The sequence below is a fragment of the Erythranthe guttata genome, chromosome 6, assembly GCF_056151865.1.
Source record: "Erythranthe guttata isolate IM_541 chromosome 6, IM_541, whole genome shotgun sequence".
In the NCBI taxonomy this organism is placed as follows: Eukaryota; Viridiplantae; Streptophyta; class Magnoliopsida; order Lamiales; family Phrymaceae; genus Erythranthe; species Erythranthe guttata.
The window spans coordinates 17,842,326-17,866,002 of record NC_142538.1 but is presented as its reverse complement, the minus strand read 5'-3'; the positions used below and the strand labels follow the sequence as shown (position 1 = coordinate 17,866,002).

The following is a 23,677-nucleotide window of genomic DNA, read 5'->3' as shown; positions in this document are numbered from 1 at the left end:
ATATTTGCCATTTCATCTTAATAAAATGGAATCTTTTAGAATTTTTCTTTAATTTGGTCTTGCACAAGTGTAATTAGTATTGCGTATAGCCGCAGCCTATTTTAAATCCAACAAGTCCTCTATATACATAATTGTAAATTTCTAAAATTTTAGACATGATAAATGCTACACGCTATAGAACACATTTCTAAAATAGATATTATTGTTCAAAACTTGAAATCAAAGTAATTTATTGAAGTCCAAACAAGTCCTAAAGATAAATGTACCGTAGAATATCCCTCCAACTTATCAAGAATTATCCTCATCCTCCCAAGTATTAATTATTTATTATTATTGTTATTTTTCTTTTATAAATGAATCGATATGCACCGAGTAAATTCCGCAAATCATACGAAATGTATTAAATCAACAATGAATTATATATTAAAAAAAAACTCTATCTAAAAAATATCGACATGAAAATCAAATGTGGATCGTTAGATACCACACTCTTTTAATTTTTACGGATCAAATGTTAATTATTAATTAAAATCACATGAGGTGTGACTTACCTAAGAAGATGGAAAAATTAGAAATATGTAACATTCTAGAACATTCTTCCACCAACTTAAAAAAAACAAATTATTTTGTGGTAATGGTTTCCTATTACTTGGCGTTAGTCAAACCACACACACAAAGAAAAGGAAAAACAATAAGAAAAAGAAAAAACTTTCAATATTTCAACGGCTGTGATTACGCCACCAAAAAAATGATGCGGTTGCCGTGTTCAACTACAATATTGCTATTGCCACACCAATGTACCACAGTTGAAGAACAAGGTACAACACACGGAAGAAGAAGTTTGTCTGGTAACGAAAAAGTTTCTCTGGAAATATCACACCCGCCTCGAAATTGCCGGTCTATATTCTCTTTAATTGGCGGCTTTTGAACCCGAACCCGAACCCGGATTTCTTTAAATGCTAATTAATGGTTTTTTACACTAACTAGTAATTAGTCATAATTATTTTTAAATAACATTCCAATTTTTTTCTAAGCAAAATCATTTAGTTTTACATACTGGAAATTGATTTTTATTAATAATAATACTAGCATATTTTTAAAACTCACTTAATTTAGGTTAATTAATTATATTTATTTAAGCAAGATTTTAATTAATTAATTGAAATTTGGCCCTCAAAATTCTTCCAAACGGGTTTGTACCCGTGTTGACCAAACCCCAATCCGGATTATCCAGATCTTTCTTATTAAAATAATAATATAAATAATCAAATATTTTAAATCATTATATATATATATATATATATATAATTAATTAATTAACAATGTTCACTTTTCCTCTACTTCTCCTACCTCATTAATTAATCACCTCACCCCCAAAAACCTCAAAAGAAAAACCTAATTTTTTTTTCTTATTTTTTTCAAATTCAAAAAAAATCTGAATCGATTTTATGTATGGAAATGGAATCTAACGCCGGAAAGAAGAAATCGTCGGGTCTGCTGGCGCCGGGTTTCCGGTTCCACCCGACGGACGAGGAATTGGTCCGATACTATTTGAGGCGAAAAGTCTGCGGCAGAGGTTTTCGCTTCGATGCCATTTCTGAGATCGATATTTACAAAGCCGAGCCATGGGATCTTCCTAGTATGTATATAATTCAGTATTAATTAATTTAGGGTTTTTGGAGTAATGAAATTATATGGCTATTTTGTTTGTTCTTGTTCAGTTCGATTTTTTTCTTGCAGAATTTGCTAGTTGGTATGTAATTTTGTTGCTGTTAGTTGTGGGTTTTTTTTAATTATCTTTTTTTTTTTAATGTTTATGTTGGTTTTGCTAGTGAATCTCGATTTAGATATCGAATTAAGGGTAGCAAGTTGAAGGTTGTTGGGAGCAAATAATAGATCTGATTTTCCGAATAATGGGTTTTGTTGGTTGCATTTCTGTACTTGAGAATTTGAGTTGGGATTTTATCGTTTACGAATTACCACTGAATAAATGGAGATATGGTTATCACTTTCTTCATACACCTTACCCGTTAATTTCGTTGCTTGGATGGATGATTTACTTGCTCACGTGTTTAACACACATGGGTTTTTTTCTTCTTTATCTCTGAATTTGAAATGAATTTTATACTAACTGTGGTGCGGTTTTAGGCTTTTCGAAGCTGAGGAGTAGAGATTTGGAGTGGTATTTCTTCAGTGTGCTGGATAAGAAGTACGGTAATGGATCAAGGACGAATCGAGCGACTGAGAAAGGATATTGGAAGACAACTGGAAAGGATAGGGCTGTCTACCATAGAACCCAAGTTGTGGGTATGAAGAAAACTCTCGTTTATCATAGTGGTCGTGCTCCAAAGGGCTTAAGAAGTAATTGGGTAATGCATGAGTACAGACTTATCGATATGGAATTGGAGAAAGCTGGCATTGTCCAGGTGAGGGTTGCATGATTCTTTCATCTATACCCTATGTCGTATTTTTAGTTAATAGAATTGCTAAGAATGACGCCGAATAAACGTAATTTTTCGTGTAATGATTGCATGGTGACTGACTTCTTGGATGTGTATGTTGGAAGTTTGGAACAAGTTCTCATGAATCAATAAACCAAAAGAAAAGGAAATATATGAATTTTTTTTCTTGATTTTCACTTGAGATAATATTTCAATTTGATGGAAGTCATTGATGTTACTTTTATCAGCACTAAAGTAACTTCCATTGCAATAATAATTCGTGATCATTGTAATTATCATGACATGGGAACTGGTTTGGAGGAAATGTGTTACAGAATCTCGATCTTTACTAAACTTGGTGTATTTTGGTGCAAAAGGATGCATTTGTTCTTTGCCGAGTGTTTCAGAAGAGTGGTTCAGGGCCGAAGAATGGTGAACAGTATGGGGCTCCATTTATGGAAGAGGAATGGGAGGATGAGGAGTGGGCTCCAAAATTGGAGAGTGCAGAGGAGGTTGACTTTGGTGATGATATTTACTTGGATGGTCATGATCTTGAGCAGGTTTGTGCTCTCACCGTTTAATTTCTTTGTCACTTATGACTCTATTATCATTTGCCTTTTAAACTCAGTCGTAGGCAATATGCCAATTGTTCATTGAAATATGGAAAGAAGTTTGGAACTCTATATGGATTACTGCAGCTAGCCTCATTGCTTTATTGGAAGATAGGATCTATAGTCCGTTTGTTGGTTGTATGTTCGTACTTTGTTGATGAAATTATCTATTTCTTTTTGCCAGATTCTTGGATCAGATATTGCATCCGAAGTTTCTCCCCTTCCATTGACGATCCACTCTGCAGATAGCAGCTTTGTTGAAGATTCTGCAGAGTCTCCAAATGACGCCCCAATGCCCGTGTCGATTGCAGGTGAACAATGTTACGAACAAGAGCAACTTGAAGATAAATACTTATGTGATTTGCCCGTTCCGTATGATATGGAAGTGAGAGCAGTCAAGCATGAATACATCGGTGAATCCAGCAAGTCCGTAATTTCTGATGAATTTGATTACTTGCTCGATGAACCATTACGGGATTCTTCGGTGGACCTTCAATACGGCAATGGAGGTTACATTGAAGCTGATGAAGGACACATTGAAACTAATGATTTATCAAATCCTGTTGAAACTAATAACTCTCCTTTTGACATGGAGGAGTACCTTTCATTCTTTGACGCCAACAATGACAACTCGGACCACTTTATGTTTGATTCTTCGATGATTCTTGAAAATGAGGACCTTGTTTCTGATCAAACGTTGCTTCTTCAAGAGGTAATAATTGTTACACTTGAATGTCGTAGATGTATTTCTGAGCTCACTAAAGCACAGTACTCTTGACTCGGTTCTATTTTTTTTTTTTTTTTACGCCAGGAACTGGATAATGGAACTGAGCAATGCAATCTACCGAGTGAACAAGTTGACAACAACAACAACAACGACAACAGTTCTGCATCATCATCTGATAATCTAGACTCTGCGAAATATGAATCTGGTACTTACTCATTTGTAAATTATTTGATTTTTTTTTTTTTTTGAAGTATTGTTGAGAGATCTGACTTGGTTTATCTCATATGTCACAGATTACAAGTACCCGTTTATGAAACAGGCAAGTCAAATGTTGGGAAAAATCCCAGCTCCACCAGCCTTTGCTTCGGAATTCCCTTTAAAAGATGCAGCTCTCCGTCTCAATTCTCTATCGCAACCCTCGAGTTCCGTTCATGTTACAGCTGGCATTATTCAGATAACCGATGGTCGTGGGGGAGACCAATTGTTGGGCAAGCATGAGAATTTCAACATCGTTCTTTCTTTTGGCTTTTCAGCCAATATGGACTCTAGTTTTAGCGCACTTCCAGGAAAGGCTGCCTCGACGGTTTCTAGGGGTTGGCTCTACTTCATGTTTCTTTGGGTCCTGATTCTCTCAGTGAGCTTCAAAATAGGGATCTGTATATGTGCGAAATAGACTTTTCTTGAATTGCCACAGAAAATACTTACTCTAAAATACAGTTGCATAAGGTAAAAGCTCATTGTCAGTGCAATTGTGATTGCACTGAGCTTTTCGAGTAATTTAAACAGACATTAAATATTGAAATAGGTTGTTAGGACAAAGTAGATTATTTCGGAGGTGGTGGTGGTGGTAGCACGTACCGTTATGAATTTGTTTGGTGAACTAAGTTTCTTGATTAAGGGATAACTGCATTAGACACTAGTTCTGCGATTTTATTTAATTTCCAGATTATGATCTTGTCATATTTTAAGTGGAGTTGTATGCATGTTTTTTATATGCAAAGTTAAAAATTTGGGGACTCAGTGTAATTGTTCTTTATATATCTAATTGAATACAATTTTTTTTACAAAATGAAAAATAATTTTAATTTTGGGGATTTTATCACATTCGTATAAACAACGAATAAAAGATTATTTAGACATGAAATTTTGCTAAACGAAATGGGAAAATGGGTCTATCAGTTCACAATATGGGCCTCTCAATTAGTAAAATGGGCCTATAAGTTAATATAATGGGCCTATCAGTTAGTAAAATGGGCCTATCAATTAAAGAATCTTCATATGTTTCTGATTGAGTTAATTAGTATAATGAATTTTTTTACTACAATATTATTTTAAAAATAAATCTGGTTAGTATTTATTTTCCAGATAAAAGTTAAGCAAATAAATTATAATAGTTACCACGAAAATCCTACTTTAATATCCAAATCCACACAACCCAACTACTATCAAAGCAATAACTATCAAACAGTCATAATACATTCATTACAAGAATTGAAAAAGTGAATTAGGACAGATTTATAGCTAGAAGGTATACTTTTGGAAATAATACAAGCATGCAAATAACGACGAGCCTCTTTTAGTTTCAGTACTAAAAGATACGAAACGCAACCAACCCCTACTAGTCTTGATCGGCTTCTTCTATTTCTTCATCCTCCGGCACACCACGAAGATAAAGAACATTGTTGCATCTGCAGATAAGTACATGATTTTATCAATAAAATCTCAAAGAAAGAAATAAATAATCGAAAAATTTCAAAAATTGTTAAGAAAAATTATGGCAACTTTTCTTGATCTAAAAGGAGTTTCAACAGGTTACTTCAAATTCTCCAATCTCTGGATAACAAATCAAAAAATTAATGCGGCTAAGGGACTTCTCAATCGCAATTATTAGCCACTAATGCTACGTATTTAAAGTCTCACTTCTTGAAATATCAAAACCGAGAGATTGAGAAATATAATCATTTGAATCATCTATGTTTCCTTGCTAACTCAAATGCAAAACCTAATTTTATGGCCTCGCACTAGAAATTATTAGTAACCATTGCACCTTTTGTTTAATTATAACGTCGATCGACAAACATAACATAAAGCACTGCAGGGTCAGAGTCCAGAATTGAACATAACAATGGTTTAATCTAGTCATGCAAACAACATAACCCTATTTTTTTTTAATTAAATATGATTTGCTGATCATGATTGTGAGAGGAATATTAATAACAAAGTCATTAGGCTGATTAATAACCTGATCAAGATCTCTCCAAGACTTCCAGTGCATTTCCCGTCAATATATTCCTCGGCGTTTGCAAGCTGCCAAAATATATAATTAATCACGTTATAGAAAAATGTAATATTATTAAAAAAATAAACACCATTTGCCACTTCTACATTCATATACTATGTACTCGCTCCTTTAGACTCCGCGGCGTCTCGTTTCAGTTGAATAATTTCATACCATTTAGTAAAATACGAGAATAGATAGTTAGTTATATCCAAAGTTTCAAACATTATCTAGTGATACACAAGGACAGGTGAACGGTTCCATCTAAACGCTCAAACTTCAACGTATTTTTTTTATGGAACAGAATAACTAGATATATTTTATAGCACGAAAGGGTGTTGAATTGCATTACAAATTTTATGACAAATTATCAAAAGAAGTAATTTGAAACTCAAAGTTCACAAAATATTGTCCTTCAGCATTTTGACATAACCACGTAGTGAATAAATCACAGATTGCATAACTTTTGTAACAGGTACCTGTAAGTTCATGTATGAATCCACGGAAACAAGAAAACCTGAAAATGAAGCCAAAAGCAGAAAATGAAATATCGCAACTTATGAGAATTAGGCGAAAGTACAAATAATGCAACAGAACATAAAATCTTGTAATGGATCTTAGGAAACTCAATACCTTTGTATTCCATTCCCCATTTGAGTTTTACCATCACAGGTTTCCCGGTCAAATTGTTCAAGAAAGGCTTAGGGTTAACTGGTACAGTCTGCAATATCAAAATTAGAATTATTTTCAGAAATCAGCAACTGATAATTCTGAGAAAGAAAAAAAAAAAAACAAATCAACGCAATCAAATTTTGTGGGTGTAAGCCTATACATTACAGCATTTAAACTCGGTACGTTTGGCAAGAAGTAGAATTCACGTGATTTGATTAAGAAATCATGCTTTAGGTATAAAACAAAGGAACTCAAGCATGCTCGTACTACCACCACCACTGTGAAGCATATAAACGAACACCTACTTTTCAGTTTTGATGCTAGTAGTATTACTCCGGCCAACAAATTTTATTATTCACTCAAAAGATATATTATAATTGGTGACTGCAATTCTACAACCTAGATATCAAAGGGCAATGGTTTCGACTGGTCTTTAATCTTTCACAAGGAAAATGCAGGAAAAATAATAAAACAACATAAACGAAAAACCCGCACGTACGCATATAGCTAAAAATTAAAATATCTATATGTTCTTCGACATTAAAATTGACCCGTTTACACAGAACTGAAGAACCCTAACACGAAAGCAACAGGTATTGGATAACCACCATCAAACCCCTCAAGTTTAGCCATTCCCACATATCAGTAATTCGATTCAGTCAAAATATATAATCTTAATATTAAGGAAATTTAGAAAGAAAAAAACGAAAAATAAGCAGATACACACACACACACACGCACACGCACATATATCAATAATTCGAAAAAAAAATTCGCCTTCCGTTTTCAAAATTGAGCCTCGCCTGTTTTGAATTTATCTCACAGATACACACACACGCGCACACAAATACACGCGCGCACACTAAAAACACATAAGTAGAAGAAAATAAGAGGAATAACTTACAGCCATTGGAGCTGTTTTTCTCTGGATATGGAGCGAAGTTCTTTCAAGGGTTTGCTGATGCTGGGTTAGGGTTTTGGAGAGCAAAAGAGTGAAAGCGGAAAGTTAAAATCAGTCGAGTATATATTTTAATTTGCCAACCGGTCCTTTAAGTATTGGAAAATTCTAAAAAAAATAAAAATGGAGTATCAAATTTAAAAACTATTAATTTCGTTTTTTCGGTCTGATTTATCTTAATATTCACAATTAGTAGTGTTTTGTAATTTTTAAATTGTAATAATAACTTTTTTCCACTAACATTATAAGCTTATAAGTTGTTAAAAAAAAATTTATAAATTGTTAAAAATAACTTATAAGATATTTAGACGCTTATAATAAACTCATTTTAAGTGTTCGGTAATACTTTAAAAAGAAATCTTAATAATTCCAAAAAATTAAGATTTTTAAAAAGATCTCTTATAAGTAAAGATATCTTATAAGCTCATTATATAAAAAATTTAAAATTTAGTTATAAAAATAAAAAGTAACAACTTATCAACTTTGAAAAATAGCTTATCAGATCTTTAAAATAAGCTTAGCCAACCGGATCCTTAGAAGTAAACTCCAAAAAGACCTTTTAATTTCAACAACTTGTTAACAATTGAATATTTTCCAATGCGTTTATGAATAAATCTAAGCAGATATGGAAAACAAAATAATGAATCAACATAAAAGCAACTCACTCGAAAATATAACCAAATCAAACATAAATAAATTTAATTAAAAAGAAAAAAAAAAAGATCACCTGTTTAGTCATGTTAATAAATAGTTCAGCCATAGCGAAATACAACAGTATACAAAACGAATCAAATTCTTTTTCGCCCCGCCCCAAATACAACGTAAATTGATAAAAACATTTCCTGCAAAAATTTAGATAGTCCAAACGCGCCCTTAAATTAAACGAATATCCTTTCTTTCATCAGTCCCTTTGTCAAAATCTCGAGTTTCCGAATGCTGAATATATATCTTAACAAAGATTTATAATAAATAACAAATTGAGGAAACTACTCATTCTCTCTCAGCAACTGAAGCGATTTTCTCCGATATCATGGACTCCGCCATATGGATTGATCTTTGAGAACCTGTGATCGTAACTTTCCTGCAATAACAAAGATTAAGGAGTTTACGAATTAATTGCGTTTTAAATTAAATTCAAGGCATAAAACTTCGAAATAGTCGTTTGGCTATATTACCTGTCTGATGTCCCCGACATGAAATCACCCCTCTCGGATATCTTAATCCTAGCTCCGCTAAGCTGTGCAAGTAAGAGAATCACAGGGTTGGTAAATCAAACGAACCAGACGAAAAAAAATTAATAATTTAAAAAAAAAATTATATTTCTACAATACGGACCTGACTCAATTCCATAATATTCCTTCCACCACGACCAACAACTATTCCAATGTGTTCATCAGCAATGCCAATAGTAATCGAACTGCTTCTGTCCTCCTGTGGCTGCACATTTGCACTTACATTTCGTAAATTCAACCCATCATTTTTTTTTTTGAGAAAATCGAAAATAATTGGGGAACTAAAGCAATTCCGAAAAAAAAAATGGATGGCATTAAGCTTTCATCAAACAGATTACATATAAATCGCCAAAATTATGGTTTTGCTATTAAACCCTGGGGGATTTCTACGTTAAGATTCATTTGCAATAAAACGTTAAAGATCGACTAGTTTATTCCAAGATAATCTGAAAAGAGAACCATTGGAATTCACTCGGAAGTTCATTAGAGGGTACAGCGTAGATTCATAACCACTTGTCCAAACTGGATAATGTAAGTCGAATATACTTCTTCCAAGCGCATATACATTCATGAATATTCAAATAAGCAAAAGCAAAAATAAGATAGCTTAGTTCAGAACGAAGAAACTACTTTATCAAAACCATTAAATATGATAACGGACCTTGTTGGGCGACCTGTTGTTCTGATACTTTGGTCCGGGGGCATTCGGTCCGTAGTTCATCCCATTGTATGCAACCGCTGGAAATGGGAATTATAACAAATGCCTCAATATTTAACTCTGAGGAAACAGTTAAAATTTCTAATAATAACATATGTACCTCATTAATCATTAAATTTTACTTTCCAAAAAACATCACAATTTTTTTCAGTTAGCAAATAAGTAGCATAGTTTCTTTTACGTACTTTCAAGGTTCTCAATCTCATCACAATGTGATGAATCGGTAACCGAACATTTTACTCTAACAACTAGAGGCATCTAATCCTAGCCAGCTACATCTTATGTTATGTATATTAAAAGAAAATTTACAATAATGAAGTGTCCGAAAATGATGCGGAAAAAGCATACTATTTTCAAAGGAAAAAGTATATCTCTAAAGTGCTTAGTCTAACTATTACATTAACAAATCTTCAAGAAATGAAGAACCTAACTTCGTGAATCGAGGAGCATCATTTGTTCTTATTAATGATTAGATCCATGACTTACTCATCAATGGTGCGGAGTTCGGTATCAAGGAGGAGTTGGCCATTATATTAATGACGTGCATTACAGACTGGTTAGATGAAATTGTAACTCACATTCTTTAGAGGCATGTGGGTATAAAGAAAATATTTGTCCGATATTCTAAATATTAAATAATAACATCGAGTTACCTGGATAAGGAAATGGAGCATGTGCAGATTGATGATAATATTGATCCTCAACCAGTTTCAGTAAGATCAGCTCAACCGCCCGCATCTGCTCTCCCAAAGAACCAGACACTGTCACCAACCTATCATGCAAGCCAGGGTAATAGGTGTCCTGAGAAGATATCTTAATGCTAGCACTGGATTCTTCCATCAACGATCTGTTCAAAATAATTTAGACGGCAATAAAATTAAATAAAATTGAAATGATTAATCTATATGCATTTACCTACTCAATCGTCTATATAAGCTAATTTATCTGCAGAAGACTAGAAATATCAATATGCAAGTTAAAGTGTCAAACGTAAATTTCAGGTATCATCACATTTCAGCTTTACTTATCATATTGACCAATCACAGAACCTCCCGATTATCTATTTCTTGTGATCAATTGGAATATTGGATTCAAAGAAAAAACAAAAAGGCTTAGCCAGCAAGGTCTATTTAGGACACTTGAAAATAGAATGGCAGAGAATTCACACTGTAGAAAATGAGGAAAGGGTCATGCATTGCAATTCTACAAATTATACAACAACGTAACCTAAATTTGATACTGAGTTCTTTGACCTATAAATTATGACAAGGAATCTTGAAGATTTAGATAAATGAGAGCTACCTATTCAGGCAATGCTTTGGAAGCATTCTCATCAAGAACAGGCACCTAAGGCTTCATTTAGATCGGATGGTTTTAATTGAATAGATTCTAAATGATTCTAAATGATAAGGATTTGAAATGACTCCAAATGGGAAGGATTTCAAATCCAACAAAACGAGAGCTAAAGATTTAAAATCCATTGTCAAATGACTCAATCCAAACAACCTCAATGTATTTGTTATTGTGAAATTGAAACCGAACCTCAAATCCTCCCAAATGCACCAAAAAGAATTCTACAAACAAAAGCTAAGGTGAAATATAGATATACTTAGGAAACACTATGGAGTAAATGAGTGCTGAACGAACAGGCCATTTTCAATTCACTAAATCTATCTATGCATAAATATGCCACAATAAGATCATAACAAAACAAGAAACAGCTACATCAACTATGATAATAATCGCTGGGATGCTATATATTGCTTGAATTTTCTTTCTTCCGTAAATTTTGCAATTAATAATAAGAGGCCACACACCCAAAAACAAGCAGAGATAGAAATAAAATGCTAACCTTATGATGGATCCACCCTTCCCAATTATTCCACCACACGAGCTATTCGGAACAACCAGTCTAATCTTCGATTGGGGATCGGTTTCACCACCATCCTCAGGATAAAACTAACACAATGCAGAAAACAATTACCTTGAGTAAAAATTACACTCACACACACACACAAAAACCAAAAACAAAAAAAACAAAAAAAAAACCCATTCCAAAGATGTTCATAGAATCTTCTTACCTCATCTAGCAATTTAGACAGAATGAGATTAACTGCCTTCAATACGTCATCAATTGTTCCAGAGACCATGATAATCCTATCAGATGTGCCAGGGAAATACTCAAAATTGCGTGACAACTGGACACGAGCTCCAGATTGTGACTGAATATCATTGATTGTTGCACCACCTTTTCCTATTACAGAACCAGCTTCAGCATTTGATAAAAGGAACCTGAGGTGAGTGGTCTTCTCTTCATTGTCTGTCCAATAACAACAAGAAGAACTTTAAAGATAGATACAAAACGTACAAAATACAACTAGGAGCAGTAAATCAGAGAATAATAAACTCTGTACCCACTTATTGAGTAAAAGTAAACATATTTCATCGTAACCTTTGAGCCTTCGTTGCATATAACACACATTATGTTTTTTTAAAGAAATGGAAACTGAATAGCGGAAAAGATAGTTGCAGTCTATAATAAAATAAAAATGAGATATACCAACGAGCTCCCCTGATATATGCGATTGCATTAGCGTCGTTAATCGGATAATATTTAACTAGTCGTCGATCCAGGACTTTGATCAATAAATCATGCCAATTTAGAAGGTAATCACATATTATGATGCACTTGTAACTAACAATATACATGCATATATCTAAAAGGGCTAGTTATGGGAACAACTCAGGTAACTCCAACAAATAATGTTCCAATACTTTTATTGCATTGTCCAGAACCATTCAACAATCACTCGGAGATAATTGTGACAGATTGCAAATGTTACTTTTAAAATTTCTCCTAGTAAACAATTTAACATTCCACCTCAGCTGTTGATTATACCCCCTATTCTAGACCACGGACGATGGTCCGTGTTCGTGAAAGGCATTACACTCCCAAAATCATAACCATGCCTAAGTTTTTTTTGTTTACTTTCCGTTTATGTTTTTAGGATGAATATTGTATTTTCAAATGAATAATATCGACTGTTCTCAAATCAACTATTAGCAACCACTTTTTCAGATCATCCTCACAGGTCAAATTACATCGGGCAAAACAGTAACACCTCAAAGACTTGTGATAAGAAATAAGGCAGTTAAAGATTCTTTTTTCGCCCGACATTAATAAAGTCAAAACTCAAAAGTCTTAATCCAATTAATAACTCATCCAGCAATAAGAATGCGACAGTATGTCTAATGATTATAAAGTTGCTCTTCCCCACCCCCCATCGCATTTTTAATTGAGACAAACTTTTGGTTGGTGGTTCTAATAGCTGTCCTTTGAAAAGGCATTTGTGCAGTATTACAGGTGTCATCGCGCCATTACAGTTATGGAAATAAGCATACGATTGGTGGACATCACAAAAAAGTAAATATTTACTCAATTTTGGAGACATGTTTCCACTCTTACAGTATGTTCAAATCTGTGTTCATGTTTAGAAACTATAAACTGCATTAATTTATGAAAATGAACTCACAATTTATTTCCGTGAAACTGCATTAAATAACTAAAATTCAGCATCCAATTTCACACATAAACATAAATAATCACAAATTTCAAGGGTTTCTAGGTACAACACCAAAACACGCACACACACACACACACACACACAACGAAAGCAATAAACCAAAGTACGTGTTCTAAATTCACGCTAGTGAAACCATGAAACAGCTAACGGAAACACACAAAAATTCAAATCGAATCAAATTCATGTCAAATCAAACAGATCCAGCACCACAGATCTTCACAGAAATTGCAAATAAATTCGAGATAAGGAAAACCTGGAGGCGGCGGCGAATGATTCAGCTGCTCCTCGGGCGACGCCGCGCTGTACGCTGATTTATTTCCTTCCATTGCTGTGTATCTAATGCGTGTATGCAAGTATGGTAATGTATATGTAGAGAGATAATGTATATAGCTTAGAGATGGTCAGAGCATTTGAAATCTAGAGAGAGAGAAGCAGGAGTTGAAAAATCTGAGATATGATTTTTTTTATGCAAGTGTGTGTGGGTTTGTCGATATTGGGCTTTTTTTTTTTACTGTAAATCAGCTGTGATTGAACGTTTATTTGGGCCCGGCCCATACTAAATACGGGCTTTGGGCTCACTTGATTAAACGCCAATTAACTGAATAGTGCTTACTAGGGGTGACAGTCGGATGGATCCGATCGGAATTAGCCCTTTAGGAAAATTTCCAAAAATTTTGGAAGTACAAAATCAATTCCTATTCCAATTCCAAAATTTTCGGAATCTAAAAATTCATTCAAATTCCAAAAGGTCCGGAAATTTCGGAATTTCGGAAAAAAATCGGAAATCACATAAGCTTTAAAATTTCAAAACTTAACCGAAATTTTCTAAAATGTTCATAATTTTTCGAAAATAAGAGCATCCACGTCGATAAAAGTAAAACTAATAACTAGTAAATTTCAGCTCAAAAAAATAAATAAAAATAAACACAACATAATATCCAATAAAACTTCTAACAAAAATTCATTATGTCAAAATCCTAAAACAAAACTTATAGGTGTATTTTTCGGAAAATAAGTATTATATAATATATACTATTTATAGGTGTATTTTTTCGGAAAAAAATCGGAATTTTTCGGAATTAATTTCGGAATTAAATCGGATCGGAAATCGGAAATTACAAATTTATTTTATATAATTCCAATTCCAGTCCAAAAAAAATCGGAAAAATTTGGAAATTGAAATTTCGGAAGTCGGAATGAAAAAAGTTGTTCCAAAATCGGAACTTTTCGGATCGGAACCGGCGGAAATTGGAAAATCCGTTCCAACTTGCACCCCTAGTGCTTACTTATGTTGATTAGACCGGATTAATTCCCTACTGGTTAACTAATTAATTAGTTAATAATTTATTTGGTTCTTTAAATTATAAGTTGTATTAAATTTGTTAGATTCTATTATTATATGTAAATTGTGTAAAGTCTTTTATTTAACAAAATTAAGTTATTGTTTTAACGGATAAAATTGTAATTTTCCGTTTTAGTCACCGCGTACAAAATTAATCCATGGGGGAGGGGTGTTACTAATTTCATGACGTAGTAGCACTTAATTGCGGGCTTCGAGTTTAGTAGCGGGCTTCAATAGTATTGAATCTTATCAACTAAACATCTTACTAACTCCTACTATTTAGTCAACATAACCTAATAGTAGCAAGCAAACGAGGCATATGTCTCTTATATAATATTATCGATAAATAAATATTTTACAAATTTATGGAACTATTATTAATATTTTAATGAATATATCGCTCAATTTAAAATGTATTATTGTTGTCTAGTCAATTTTATGAAAGTCGTTTAGATAGTTGAACCATAGACGATAAATATTTTAGATGCAATGAAACTTGCAATGTTAGCTTCGTACTATTGATGTTAATGCAAACACGACGACAAATTACATTCGATATTGTACAATCAATGAATCAATTGATTTATTATGAACTGTAACAAGTGAAAAGCACCCGATAACTAATATAACGATGTAATTGTATTATCAATTAACGTTGTATATCTTTTGAACGGTCGCATGAAACAATGTAACGAATCTTAAAAAAATTCTTAACAAGCATGTAATTGAGAACCGTATGAAAACTAGTGAAAGGGAGAAGTTTGATTATATATCTTGCTTCTTGAAATGAAGCTCATAAACGAACTATAATTATAGATAATTTTTTCGTTGATTGAGCAAAGATGATAAGAATGTATTTTATTCGTTATTATAGGTCTAATTACAAGCTCACTATGTGTAAAGGACGAATTGAGAATTCATATTATTGTATTTTGTATAAGAATACATAGTCGGATACATATGAGCGCCAGGTAAATCAAATCCGGATATTGTCACAAGTTCACAACCTATACACACTTTGACCAGATTTTTGTGGTCAAAGCAAGCACGACCCCGTATCTCCGACGATAAATCATGTCTTACACGAAGCTGAGTTGGTATGAATCCACAATGCTCCCATTTATTAATTTATACATTAGATGTGGTCTATAAGAATATTTAAACATGACTATGTATCAAAAAAAAATTACTAATTTATATATTAAATGGTGTTTATATGAATTTTCAAATATGTATCATCAATAATTTTAGCATTTTTTTTTTTTACTTTAGCACGTTGTCCCCGAGTCGAAACTAACAATATCGTATTAACTAATTGAGAATTAAGTTATCGAATTTCTATAATTTTAGCTTTTTTTTTAATAAGAAAATGTAACACCTAGCGCCAGAATGAAAATTTGAAATATTTAACTAAAGAATCCAAAAAAGGCCCAAATCAATTCGAACGAAACAATCTTCACCGCACAATACACATCTCATCAACGGCTTACAGTAGCGATCCGCGTCAAATTAATTCGACCAATAATACTTCAGCCCTTTTCCTATATAAACCGCCCCAGCCCACTCTCTCTTCTCATCTCACAACCAAAGTACAAGTTAAATTCTTCAAATACCCAACCCAAATTTTCTCTCTCTAGAAATGGCACCGAAGGCGGCAGAGAAGAAACCGGCGGAGAAGAAGCCCGCGGCCGAGAAGGCCCCCGCGGCGGAGAAAGCTCCGGCGGAGAAGAAGCCCAAGGCAGGGAAGAAGCTCCCCAAGGACGTGGGCGGCGCCGCCGCCGGAGAGAAGAAGAAGAAGCGGACGAAGAAGAGCGTGGAGACGTACAAGATCTACATCTTCAAGGTGCTGAAGCAGGTCCACCCGGACATCGGGATCTCGAGCAAGGCCATGGGAATCATGAACAGCTTCATCAACGACATCTTCGAGAAATTGGCCCAGGAGGCGGCGCGTCTGGCTAGGTACAACAAGAAGCCCACCATCACTTCTCGGGAAATCCAAACCGCCGTCCGATTGGTGCTTCCCGGCGAGTTGGCCAAGCACGCCGTTTCTGAAGGTACCAAGGCCGTCACCAAATTCACCAGCTCTTGAAGGGTGTAACTTTTTCTAGGGTTTCGATTTTATTTCTCCGTTACTGTTCTTTTTTAAAAGTTGTTTGTAGGTTAAATTAGGGTTTGGTAGGAGTATGTAAATTAGGGCTTTTTTAGATATGAAGAAATGATGATGTATGGTTTTATGTGGTAATGAATTACTTCTTTGGGTTATGTTCTATTGATCTTGCTTCTGATTGTTATACATTGCAGATTGCAACTATTGTTGAATTTAAATTCTCAATTGGCTGTTGTTTAATTTCCATTGTTTAATGATTGATGAAATAATCTGTGATATGAACTTGTAACGGTGATTGAATTATTTTTCGATTGCAACTTTTCGAGAATGGTTTGAACCAAAAAAAATCCTTCGTTTGTTGTCTGAACTCAGAGGTTCGTGTTATTGGTTCTATGTTCTTGTAAAATTGTTGGCCTGAGTAAGTGCTTACCATTGATACGAGTGCCGTTTAATTTTTGTTATGTTCGGTCTATGGTGCTTACCTTTGATACAGTGCTGAATATCTCTAGTGCATGGGGCAATTTTTCGCAATATATGTTCATCGTCTCCGTTTCAGTTTGATATTGACAGAGACAATGAACAACATATATAGCAAGATGTTGTATTTTCAGAAAAAGGTGAAGATTCCGTGTTTGCACGATTCTGTTGTATAACTGTTGGCCTAATTGTATATAATTTTTGAGTATACCGGCTTAGGTTCGCGAATTCAACGAGCACTCTTCATTTGCTTGGCAGTATGTCGAATTCCATTGCAGTTGGTCATGGCGGCTCGAGATTAGCCTCACGAGAACATTCTCATTATTTCTAATCATTTATTCCGGAGTCGTAGTACTAAACAATGGTCAAATCCCCACCCATTCCAAAACTGTTTATATCAACCAAATGATATCCGAAAACCCAAACCCAAACGGTGCAGTAGTGTCGTGTTCATGAAACTAACTTAAGAGACCAATATGATGCAGCACATTTTGCCAAATAGTTTGCAAGTAATTGCTAAAGATTTTGCAAACAATATGATATCGGGATCAACATTTTCGTTGAATCTTATAAGTAACAAATGATCAATTGACAAACTTGCAGTAGTCACCTCTTTAGCATCAAATTTCACATACAGTTCCGAAGCCTTTTCATTCAATTTACGAGAGAGATAGAACATTCTGCTCTCAAAATATTAATATTTTTTTTCATTATGTCAAATCACTAATTCCGGGGTCGTGGTACTAAACAATGGTCAAATCCACCCATTCTGAAACTGTTTATATCAACCAGATGAAACTGTTTATATCAACCAGATGATATCCAAAAACCCGAACCCAAACCGTATATATGTTACGTCCCAGCTGTTTTACACCGCTGCAGTAGTGTTGTGTTTATGAAACTAACTTAAGAGACAGACCTATATGATGCAGCACATTTTGCCAAATAGTTTGCAAGTCATTGCTAAAGATTTTGCAAATAATTCGATATCGGGATCAACATTTTCGTTGAATCGTATAAGTAACAAATGATCAATTGACAAACTTGCAGTATTCACCTCTGTAGCATCAAATTTCACATACAGTTACGAAGCAAATGTTCGTGTACTCGTGAGGTAATGACCATACTGCCCCCCTTTTCATTCAATTCAAAAGACAGAAATTACACGGGGTAATTGGCACTTTGCACCCTCGAATTACATAGTTTTGGCACTTTGCACACTTAAATTAAAATAATAGCACTTTGCACCCTTCAATTACAATTTTGCTTGGCACTTTGCACCCTACTACATATTTGGCTGGAAAAGTGACCTGCAACCGGTTCTAACAGTTTCCTCACCCCCTTTCCCGTCGAAACCTCTTCCTCCGTTGTTAAAAAATATCTTTACTAGACCCTTTAACTTTTCCTCCTCCGCCGTGGCTGCATCCTCAACCGCTGTCGTCTGATACCCCGAAACCATCAACCTCCTTATACTTCTCAAGTCTCCAACCAAGACCGCTGTTGATTTCCGTCACCACCAACGAAGGATTTGTCGTATTCCAGACAGACTCTTTTGCCCAAACCATCCGCCGTACTTTCTCCTCCTCCGACGCCGGCTATATATATATTTCCACACACACATATATAGATAGAGAAGGATGCTCAGTGATTCCAGTGAATTCCGACAGATCGAGGAGGAAGAAGAAGAAAATCCAGAGGTACGGTATGGGAGAAAATCTAAATTATAACAACTAGGGGCCAAATGAGCATATTCATATATTTGAGTATTTGTTTTTCTCTGTTTTTGGTTCACACACACCGGATTTGATTTTCAATGTCAATTCTCATAAATCATAATGCTAAATTAAACCTCAGCAATATGACAATTTTTGGCAGTCAAGAGAAATCCAGTTTTTGAGAAATGAGAAAGACAACGGTGCCCCTCTTTTAACTGTTACGAAACTGGCTGCAGGTCACTTTTCCAGCCAAATATGTAGTAGGGTGCAAAATGCAAAGTTAACTCTAATTAGAGGGTGCAAAGTGTTATTGTTTTAATTTAAGGGTGCAAAGTACCAAAACTATGTAATTCGAGGGTGCAAAGTGCCAATTACCCAATTACACGAGAGAGAGATCTATTACATTTACAAACTTAGATCACTTGTGTAAAAAAAAACTGGAATTAAAAAACAAAACAAATATTGGGATATTGGTAATTAGGGTTTTGTCAAAGAACAGAGCAATTGAGATGTATGATAAATTTTCTCATCAGGAATAACAAATTAGATAAAATGTAAGCCTCAATTTGATTGTCAAATGGCAGTACAATAAAACATCAATAAAATTGAATTCAAACATCAAGTATTACCAAATTTAGAATCCTTTACATCAAACAACAATGGAACAGGAAACCCTAATTCGAAACCCTAGATACTCAGAACAACAAAAGTCAAACCCTAACAAACGCTTTTCATTCAAGAGCTAGTGAATTTGGTGACGGCCTTGGTACCTTCAGAAACGGCGTGCTTGGCCAACTCGCCGGGAAGCACCAATCGGACGGCGGTCTGGATCTCCCGGGAAGTGATGGTGGGCTTCTTGTTGTACCTAGCCAGACGCGCCGCCTCCTGGGCCAATTTCTCGAAGATGTCGTTGATGAAGCTGTTCATGATTCCCATGGCCTTGCTCGAGATCCCGATGTCTGGGTGGACCTGCTTCAGCACCTTGAATATGTAGATCTTGTACGTCTCGACGCTCTTCTTCGTCCGCTTCTTCTTCTTCTCTCCGGCGGCGGCGCCGCCGACGTCCTTCGGGAGTTTCTTCCCTGCCTTGGGCTTCTTCTCCGCCGGGGCTTTCTCCGCTGCTGGAGCCTTCTCGGCGGCGGGCTTCTTCTCCGCCGGTTTCTTCTCTGCCGCCTTTGGTGCCATTTCTAGAGAGAGAAAATTTGGGTTGGGGATTTGACGAATTTTGCGTTTAGAGAGAGAAATTGGTGATGCGATGAGAAATGTGGAATAGTTGGGGCTGTTTATATAGGAAAGGGTGCTGAGATATTATTGGTGGAGTTTGGTAGACGAGGATCGAGAGATAAACCGTCGATTGTTAAGTCCACGGACGGTGGAGATTAGATAAGATGAAACTTTTGATTTTCTCCCTCTGAAAATTTTCAAGTTTTCACTGTTTGGCGCTAATTGAAAATAAATTGAAATAAAAAACTACTAAATATGTGGCGCTCCTTTTATTTTCTTTTTCCTTTTTAAATGAAATCTACAGCTCACTTACTAAAAAATAATCACAGAAAATTAAAATGTATTTAATTATTTTATAAACTTATATTGTAAATTGTGAACACAAAATTAATAATTAAGGCTAAATCAAAATGTTTCGAGTTTTTTTTTAAATAATTAGTTTATTTTTTTAATTATAGGAGAAATCACAATTTTATACTAAACATTACCTTTCGGTAGGGTATAAATAAGATGGATAAAATCGGGCTTAGAACATTATTTTTTCGAAACTGAAAAACTAATTATAATTACTGTTTAGAAATTTGAGATATAAAAAAAATCGAAATTATAATTTTTGAATGAAATACTTGTTACCAAGTCAAAAAAATGAAAAATCGGAGTCAACATGGTGAAAGTTCGATTTTTATGATTATGGATAACTGACGAGAGACCTTATTTCAATCTTATATAGGTTAGAGTCCAAACTGATAATTTTTAATAGTTACTCTCTCTTCTCTCTTTATCGAATGCTCGTACGCCGTTGCACACTCCTCTACCGTTGCATTCATATTTCAGATTCGTTTGCTGTTTACTGTGTGTTGTTTGCTGTTGAATTCGCTTTCGGTAAACAACAAACGAATGTGAAGCATAATTTTGTGTTTGATTATTTCAAAATGAATAATATTGTTCTAGAATCATAATTTTGTTGATAAAAATGGATACAATTCAATTTTTGTAACCCGGCCCATATAATGGCCCGAAATATTGTTATTGGACCAAATTTGGTTGGGCCCGGGCTTTCTTATCTTTCTTGGTAGACAAATGGATATTCAAAAAATTTAACACATACCATAATGTTTCTTCCATTTTTATTGCATGGTAATTAATAGTATTTTCTATTGAAAAAAACAATATTGGTATATTAAAAAAAAATATTGTCTATTAAAAGAATTTATCGACGCATAATATTAGAATTCTTGCAGATCGGTACTATTATCCCAATCATATATTTTTTGCCAATGATTCGGTGGATCGTTGCCCGAAAAATGTATACCATCTTCATTTGCAGACCAATAGCATACACCACTAACACATTTCGCCGACCATTTCGATGTAAAAACATCAAAAGCTTTGTGTTTTGGGCCTAGATTCGAATTCCACTTAAGATGGCAAAAGAATAAAGTGTTTCCGAAAATATTGTCACAGAAGGACCATGATAAATCTTCGAATACATCAAGTGTATGATTTCCGAGGTCTTTATTTTTGGACGCACAATGCAGCTGTAGTGGCTCGATCGAGTATAGTGGGAGACGATTCACGATGCGAATCTCCCATTTTCGAGTGAACACGCAATTTGGTTGCGGACCTTGCGGTGCGATTGTGATTGATTTGAAAAGAATTGATTGTAGAATAAGAAATATTGTGTAGTAACCTATGACAAATATTATGTAGTACTCTTTGGCCATTGCAAATTTTCAATATTACTATCAATCAAGCCAAACGAATATTATCATTGAAGATTGTTGGATGACTTGAGTCAAGATTAGGAAGATTTCGAATTAATTTAATTTATAAGTTTTACAATTTGATTCCAGATTTAACTTGGATTTGGTTTTGACTGCATAATCATATTTGTATAGACTATTGAGAGAATAAAATCTCTATATTAACAAATCTTTATATATATAAAAGGGCAAATTACGCTCACCCCTGAGTTATGGTCAAATTACGAAAACCCCCCTCATGTTTGAGTAAATATTGTCACCCCCTTAACTATGTATTATCTTACAAAAAGACCCCTCCAGAGGTAAATTTAGTAATGTTCATTGGGTTAAACCGAACCGAAATTTCGGTACACCAACATTTCATACCGTTTACCGAACTAAATATACGATTTGGTTTGGTAAATAACCGAATTACATAAGTTTTATGTAAAAATATTTAAAATGAGGGGTGACTGTAATTACCCAAACAAGAGGGGTTTTGTCGTAATTTGATCATACCTCAGGGATAAATGTAATTTACACTATATAAAATAAGAAACTTTAGGGCAATCCAAGAAATCCTAATGGCATTTTGTAAAAAAAATAAATAAAAAAAATTAATATTCCTTCTGAGTAGCTAAAATACAATGTCCCAATGACACAATCCAATTTTCAACCTTAATAATTTCAGTGTGAATTAAATTCTATCAATAACATAGGATTCTGATCTAATAAGCAATCAAACTCCAAGAAAAGTTTCTATCAATGTGATTGATTTGTTTCTTTCAATGTGATTTGTTTCCATTCTCAAAGAAGAAAAAGAATAATAAGTGATATGCTTCCTAAATAAGCCATCGTTATTAACTAATGGTTCGTTCGGTTAAATTTATTTTAAATAGTTGATACAACTCGTACGTTTGATTATATGTTTGTTTTAAGAGCTGATAAATTATTACATCTTATTTTTATAATTATAAATTTTTAAAATGTTTTTATTCATTATAAAACCATAAGTAAAAACACGGGGTAGATGTACTTTTCAAAAAGACTTTATTTGTTGTACGAACAACTTATATTTTCAAACTTTAAGATTTTTTCAAAAATAATTGAAGAATTTATTATCTCTTTTTGACAGCTTATAAGATTAGCCAAACAGTCTCTAATGATATTTTGAGGTTGGGGTCCATGCCCCATCTTATATAATTCCAAGAGAAAAAAAGTGTGTGATTAAATATTATATGTTTAATTAATTAATTTATTATTTTTGGCTTCTTGGAGATGGAGTTTGCTTATTGTTTTCTTGCTAAAAATGATTATGAGAAAACATGGGGAGACAAGTGTGCATGCATGCATGCAGGGTCGACAAAAAATTAAAAGTATGAATGATTGATGTACTAAACCTAACATGCATAGTTTCTCTATCCCTACGCTTTTGTCTCAATAGTAATCGACACAATTATACAATAATTTTTTTAATAAATTAACACTCGATAAACTAACAATTTCCTTTAAATAATAATTCTTCTTGGCCCCAATTTGGTAAAAATGTATTAAATTATTAGTTCAATAATTTAATTTGTTGGTAAATTAATTGAATTTTGTTAATCCCAATTGTATTAATTTATTATTCTCGAGTTCGAGCAAAATGCAACTTCATCGAACGGTGAAATAAACTTGTACCCAATAATCTCAAATCAAGTGTTTAAATTGATTTGATTTTTCAATATTATTTCTATCCATGCATTTGCATGATTGCAGTTATCATCGTCCAAGATACGTCTACGTTTCAATTCCCCAAAATTAGCCAATATTAAGACAAGGACCGAATTTCCCTCGTCCCCATTTCGAT

At 34.1% G+C, this 23,677-nt stretch overlaps 5 protein-coding genes across 5 annotated transcripts; 2 read left to right on the top strand and 3 right to left on the bottom strand.

The window, feature by feature from the left end:
* The first annotated feature begins 1,294 nt into the window (after positions 1-1,294).
* On the top strand, positions 1,295-4,698 carry LOC105955580 (NAC domain-containing protein 53). Its single transcript, XM_012979332.2, has 6 exons — positions 1,295-1,639; positions 2,149-2,426; positions 2,819-3,001; positions 3,237-3,764; positions 3,864-3,984; positions 4,073-4,698. The coding sequence occupies exons 1-6, from the start codon at positions 1,453-1,455 to the stop codon at positions 4,450-4,452; spliced, it is 1,677 nt and encodes a 558-aa protein (XP_012834786.2). The 5' UTR covers positions 1,295-1,452; the 3' UTR covers positions 4,453-4,698.
* Positions 4,699-5,219: 521 nt separating this feature from the next.
* Positions 5,220-7,760, bottom strand: RUXF (small nuclear ribonucleoprotein F). Its single transcript, XM_012979333.2, has 5 exons — positions 7,634-7,760; positions 6,691-6,778; positions 6,537-6,574; positions 6,022-6,086; positions 5,220-5,467 (listed from the first exon to the last, which is right to left on the bottom strand). Exons 1-5 carry the CDS (start codon positions 7,637-7,639, stop codon positions 5,398-5,400), a joined length of 267 nt encoding a protein of 88 aa, XP_012834787.1. The 5' UTR covers positions 7,640-7,760; the 3' UTR covers positions 5,220-5,397.
* A 601-nt stretch (positions 7,761-8,361) lies between these two features.
* Positions 8,362-13,699, bottom strand: BTR1L (binding to TOMV RNA 1L (long form)). The gene is made up of 8 exons (XM_012979334.2): positions 13,475-13,699; positions 11,719-11,957; positions 11,490-11,596; positions 10,291-10,484; positions 9,581-9,657; positions 9,023-9,124; positions 8,863-8,924; positions 8,362-8,768 (listed from the first exon to the last, which is right to left on the bottom strand). Exons 1-8 carry the CDS (start codon positions 13,545-13,547, stop codon positions 8,678-8,680), a joined length of 945 nt encoding a protein of 314 aa, XP_012834788.2. The 5' UTR covers positions 13,548-13,699; the 3' UTR covers positions 8,362-8,677.
* Positions 13,700-16,119: 2,420 nt separating this feature from the next.
* LOC105955583 (histone H2B) lies at positions 16,120-16,825 on the top strand. Its single transcript, XM_012979335.2, has one exon. The coding sequence runs from the start codon at positions 16,203-16,205 to the stop codon at positions 16,650-16,652; it is 450 nt and encodes a 149-aa protein (XP_012834789.1). The 5' UTR covers positions 16,120-16,202; the 3' UTR covers positions 16,653-16,825.
* Positions 16,826-19,405: 2,580 nt separating this feature from the next.
* LOC105955585 (histone H2B) lies at positions 19,406-20,136 on the bottom strand. The gene has a single exon (XM_012979336.2). It carries the CDS (start codon positions 20,045-20,047, stop codon positions 19,598-19,600), a length of 450 nt encoding a protein of 149 aa, XP_012834790.1. The 5' UTR covers positions 20,048-20,136; the 3' UTR covers positions 19,406-19,597.
* Positions 20,137-23,677: the final 3,541 nt, after the last annotated feature.